The sequence below is a fragment of the Pinus tabuliformis genome, chromosome 9 (assembly GCF_031772625.1).
Source record: "Pinus tabuliformis cultivar Carrire ecotype Pingquan chromosome 9, CPIR1, whole genome shotgun sequence".
Taxonomy (NCBI): Eukaryota; Viridiplantae; Streptophyta; class Pinopsida; order Pinales; family Pinaceae; genus Pinus; species Pinus tabuliformis.
The window spans coordinates 1,846,645,702-1,846,651,506 of NC_142307.1; the positions used below are offsets into that span (position 1 = coordinate 1,846,645,702).

General features: G+C 34.5%; 1 protein-coding gene across 1 annotated transcript; it reads right to left on the reverse strand.

The window, feature by feature from the left end:
- Positions 1 to 343: 343 nt before the first annotated feature.
- Positions 344 to 4,697, reverse strand: LOC149156212 (hydroxycinnamoyltransferase-like). The gene is made up of 2 exons (XM_089444674.1): positions 4,051 to 4,697; positions 344 to 1,354 (listed from the first exon to the last, which is right to left on the reverse strand). The coding sequence occupies exons 1-2, from the start codon at positions 4,486 to 4,488 to the stop codon at positions 344 to 346; spliced, it is 1,449 nt and encodes a 482-aa protein (XP_089300800.1). The 5' UTR covers positions 4,489 to 4,697.
- Positions 4,698 to 5,805: the final 1,108 nt, after the last annotated feature.

Genomic DNA, 5,805 nt, shown 5'->3' on the forward strand with positions numbered 1-5,805 from the left:
ACACAAAGTAGGTCAAAGGGACTCTTGAGTACAATGATGTCCATAAAATACAGGAGAACCAACTATAAAAAATAAAATACATGAATATAAAAGGTACAACGCAAGAACATAAAAGATACAATGTATAGAATGCCCCACGGAGAAGATCATCCAGGGGCTAATGGGTCTAAGGATCAGGCCCATCTCTCCTAATATCCTATATTAGCCAAAAAAAAAAAACTGAAAAAAAATCCCACAAAATTCAGTGACAAGATGAAAAGCCATTGAGAAGTGCGAACTGTCCACTAAATAGAAGAATCAAGACATATTCATATGGAACCACATATAGAAATCGAAGGAATGTTCAATCCGGGATGATCAAGAGTATCTGTCTCAGGGTTTCCATCTGATTGTGAGGGAGTTGAGTGGACAAAGCTATACTTCTCCCTCCTTCACTTCCAGCGAACAACGTCATCCCTCCAATTGCTCCCAAGAATGGGGCTTGCACATTCAGTGGCCTTCCCCATCCATGGTCTGTGTCGTAAACAGGAAATTTCGGAGACATGGCTACCCTAACAGTGTAGCGACCTTGGTATTTTGGGAAATTTGGAAGGGTCACTGGTCTGTCTTTGTGGCAGCTGCAAAGTTGAGATTCAACCCAGTCTATTCGATTATTCAGCTGCAACTCCCAATTGCTCGAATGGATGAGTTCTTGAATGAGAGCAGCAGCAAAACCGATATCTTGCCCCAGTAGCTGCTTGGCCGTTGTCCTGGCAGTACCGATGCATATGCAGTTGCCAAAATACGTTGGAGGTAATGGTGGATTTACCCTGCCTCTGCAATCAACTGCTATTGCAAAATAAACGGCCTCTTTCGCTGGGACTTCTTGGGCTTCCATTACGCATCTCCAAAACTGTGCAGCAACTGCTACAAATGAACTTGAAGCCCCTGAACGCTCCTTCAAATTCTGAATAATCTTTTCACTGAAATGAAAAGTTGAGATTTCCAGTTTTGTTTCCTCTGATTTCATGGGTTTCTGGATTAGATTGTTTGCATTCCTGGAAGAGTTACTTGTGCTTACACCGATTTCGGAATTTTCCATGGGCAGTAGATCATCTCGGGTAAACCTGAGAATCTGAGCTTCCTTAACCCTGTCGTTGACTACTTCTTCAGCCCTCACATAAATTTTGGGTATTTTGTAACTCTCATTGTCTCGCTTAAAGGATGTTCTCATGTGGCGAGGGTTCTCGGGAAGGGGATGTCCTCTGCTAAGTCCCGCCCAGCACTTCATGAAATACCAAAAGGAAGTCCCGTCTGCAATAACGTGATGAAAATTGGTTCCAATGCAAATTCCTCCTCCCTGAAAAGCAGTGACCTGTAATAGGCATTGTTGCTTTTAAAATGTATGATCATTACTCAATGTTAATTCCATCTCTGCTCTGTGTAATGCCAATAAAACAAAATGACAAATTATGAGACCTGCTAATTGATCCTATTCAAACCATATACATGATGCATCAGAAAGAGGCCAAGTTGGGTCAGAGACGTAACCCTGAATCTGACTACCTCTGTGCTTTTTTAGATAGACAAGAGCCAGGAAGGAAAAAAATAAGAGAAGCAGGAACCACAAAAGTAGAAAAAGCAGCACCTAACCAGTTTCTAAATAGACAAGAACCAGGAAAGAAAACCGGGAGTAAGCGCAGGCCCGGAGATGGAACACTTGCTGACATGGAGAGGGTGCAAGAGATATTGCACCTTTTGTTAACCCACAAATTTTTCTGAAGTGATCGGTCTGTGTAATTTCTTTATGCAATTAAGAGAAACTACATAGAATGTTTAATAATAATAATAATAATAGTTTTTCAATGTTACTCTGTTTTCTCATGTTCAGTTTATCTGCCGTTATCTAAATAGCGATTTACAGTGTTGTTTAATATTTTGTGACAATCTGTGTGTAATTTTTTTACGAAATTAAGAAAAACAATATAGAATGTTTACTTGCTATAATAATAATAGCAAATTTTTCAATATTTGGTCTGTTAGGGCAATTTACAGTGTTGTTTAAAATTTTGTGGCAATTTATACTGATCCGCGTTGCGCGTTTTGGCATGTTTCTCTCTCAGGAAAATATATTTCTTCTGAAAACATATTATAAAAGATTTAAACAAAGATAAAAGAGAGGAAACAATTTTTTTCAGTTAACCCCTGGAGCTGCAGCAAATTAACACCGTGAATGTTATACTCCAGTATGAAGGTTAAATATGGAGAAAATTTTGGAAATCGGCCAAGAAATTAGGGATGAATGCTGTCAGAGTAAAAGATATGTTTATGGGAAAAATCAATAATATCAGATCAAGAAGTACCAGTAAATGTGGTCAGGGTGGGGCAGCTTGAAAAAACAATGCAAACCCAGAACGAAAGCCTAATCAGAGCCAGATCAAGAGGTTAAGCAGAAGTTGAGTGAGAGCCTAGAGCCTGACTGGAGCCAAAGAAAGAGGATCAGCCAGAGCCAGAGCACGAGCAAAACGCTCGCCGAAGAGCCAAAGTCGAGAGCCTGAGCAAAACTCTAGCCAAAGAGCCAAAGCGGATCCTGAGCAAAAGCCGGAGTCCTCTAATTATGTGTGTGCTTTTCGGTATCAAAAACCTCCGAAGTGAGAAGTTCTGATCCCTAATGGATCCTACTAGAAGGAGGCCACATTAAATCAGACATGTAGCCCAAAACCTAACGAACTTTAAGGATTTTAAATAGACAAAAGCCAGGAAGGAAGAGACAATGGGAAAAGGAACCTCAGAGGTAAAAGCAACAGAGTAGAGAAAGCTGCTGTCATAACCAAGAAGCAGACAGAAAATGGAATGCTTGCTGCCACTGATAGGACACAAGACATTTTATGCATCTCTGTTCTTTGTTACTTCAAATTTGTTCCAATCTCCTAACTAATATATGGCTAGAATATATTTTCCAAACTTAAACTCTCTGGTCATTAATATTTGTAGTGGCATGGATGTATTTTATATGTGATTAGAATATATTTTCCAAACCTAAACTCTCTGGTCGTCGATATGTGTAGTGGCATGGATGTATTTATGTTGCTTTTACGATTTCTTTTCACCTAGAGGTTTTTGCAATGCTCAGGCTGTGTTATTAGAATTTGGATCTATGAAAACACGCAAGATATATCAGAACTCAGTTACATCTGTCTCGAGAAATTTTTATCAGTAACAACTGTAAACTTTTTTTAGAAAATAAGATGGCATGCCTGATTGTTCTATCTATTTTATTTTGATTGCTTTATCTATGCTATTTTGATTTTGTAACCATGAAGAACACTTGGTCCTAAGCTTTCATCAGTTTCATCTAACTAAAATTTTAGTCATTATTATTTTTAAGTAGGTTAGTTTTCTGTGTTTTTCATTTTTTTCTAAAAATGATTATTTCAAATTTTATAATATAAAATTATTTTACTTTCAAATTTCTCATTATAAATTTGAATATTTTTACAAAAGTATCACTACAAAAATGTAATAATTCCCTATTAAAAATTAGTAATATTCACCAAAATTTCTAAACTTCCATATTCGTTTAACAAAATCAATCCATCAATTGAAAGGTTGACCAGTTTCATTGTCAACAAGGGCAGGCTTAAAAGAGCAGACTGCTAAGTGCTTGAGTTTGATTTTGAACTCCAGATTACAGATCATGCTAATACAAACTTAATTCTATTGATACAAATTTAATTCAATTGCAAATTTAGGAAAATTTGATGGATATAAACAAAGTTAAATAATTAATTTCAGTTATGTCTATTTATAAAATTTCTAAAATATCCCAAAATCTACCATTTACAAAAACTAAAATATGTGATGTGACTGCAGATTCAAAAAATTTGATGAAAATGACCAAACAATTAATTTCAGTTATGTCCATCACATTTCCAAAATATGCCCTAAATCTGCAATCGACTTAAGCATAACACCTTCGCTTGCTGCTTACTGTGGACACCATCCCTACAAAACTTTTTACTTCCTTACGAAAAATTAAAACCAAGTGAACCCGGTGACTTTTTTTCTTACTTGTATTGAGAGAAGCGACGCTGGGTAGGTTTCATCTCGAGTTTGGACAAGTTCCTTGAAGAAGCTTTTGTGCTGAAACCCATCCTTTTCCAGATGTTCAAAAGCCATATCGATATATGCTTCCACGAACTCCACTCCGGCATCATTGCAATCGATTTCCGGCCGGCCCGAGTCTTCTCCCTTGTTGTCCAATCGACCTGCAAATGGATAGAAATCCACCAGAACTAACGACAGGCTCCTCTTTAGGTTATCGACAATTGCAGAGAATTCTCTGTCCGAAAGCAATGTCGTTTTATAGAAAAGAACGAATCGCATGTTATTGGTAGCTATCATAGTAAGATCTACGCTGGATAAGAACATGTGATGCTTCACTGTAAGAATGGCTGGTGCAACGATCGAAACCCGGGACGACTTTATATGTATTTGATCCTCCGCCATGGCCAGAGCATGAAGAAGCTCAGAGACTGCTAAGAATAATGCGCCTAGAAAAGCGGACCTCAATGGCCTGGTGAAAATGATTTAATCGGACAACACAGCAGGTCTCACGCTATTCTTTCTTAGACTTTCTGTCCAGTGGAGTTCGATCAGATTGTGGTATATTTAAAACGTTTGATAGCGTTGGGTGACAGCGTTACCATAATATAAAACTCCATCTATTTTGATATAAAAACACTATTATTTTTGTAAACAGCTTTCAATAAATGAAAATCTGCACTGAAATCATTCATCCATCTAGTTTATCATTAAAGTGATGGATGGTTTTTTCCTCAGTAAAAAATATATTTAAATTTTATATAAAAAATATTTATATATGCTTTGGATCTCAAAAGATTCCTACATGACCAAAATTATTAAAAAAAAATTATAATTCAAACTATAATATAAAATATATATATTTTAATTTTTAAGTATATTATATAAAATATAAAATATATAAGTTTATTTAAAAAAAATTATTTAAACAACCATTTTTATTTTATTTATTTTAATTTTTTTAATGATATTTGGATAATATCAACTATAGAAAATTGAACCCATAATTTCTTAATAATAAAAATGTTTTAATGAAAACCACCTCTATTTCCTTTTATTTAATTTAAATTTAAATTTAGAATATATTAAATATTAATATAATAAATACAAAAATTTAAATTAACTCGTTTTTAATCAAATAAATATTATAAAAAACATTTTAGTAAAACTTTAAAATTTTATTAAAAATTAAAAATCTTTTTCTCAAAATCCAAAGTGATCCAAATTAACTTATCATAATATTTTAATAAGAATTTAAAAAATTATTATGAATCCTAAAAGCCTCGGTTCAAAACCCAAATGAATGCCAATTTACTTTATCCACTTATAAATAAGTCTTATAAAACGCGTCTGCTTGGGGTAGCTCAGTAGAAATGAAGTCTCAGGGAATCAGAAATCTTGGATTCAAATCTTATGCTATCCCTTGGACATGATGAAGATGTAGTCCTACCAAACATAGAACATGATGAAAATATAGTCCTACCAAGTTAACAAAAAAAATACTATTATAAAATGCATTTGGATGAGATACTTGGAAATTTATGTTTCTCGTCATTTTTTTTTAAATTGATGTTATTCATAATTTTGGGCATGTTAACCTTTTTAAGTATGTAGTTCCTTGTATATCATGATTTGGTGTATGTACTATTTCTCATTAGAATAAGATAATATAGTTGGCTAATAAATTTATATAGATATTAATTTAAAAATTCATAGATATCA

What these genes read in the sequence shown, in the direction of transcription:
- LOC149156212 (XM_089444674.1), bottom strand. Translation starts at nt 4,488, where the DNA reads ATGGCGGAGGATCAAATACATATAAAGTCGTCCCGGGTTTCGATCGTT. An exon ending in CGTCGCTTCTCTCAATACAA is followed by an intron (nt 1,355 to 4,050) that starts GTAAGAAAAAAA and finishes TGCCTATTACAG; the next exon opens with GTCACTGCTTTTCAGGGAGG.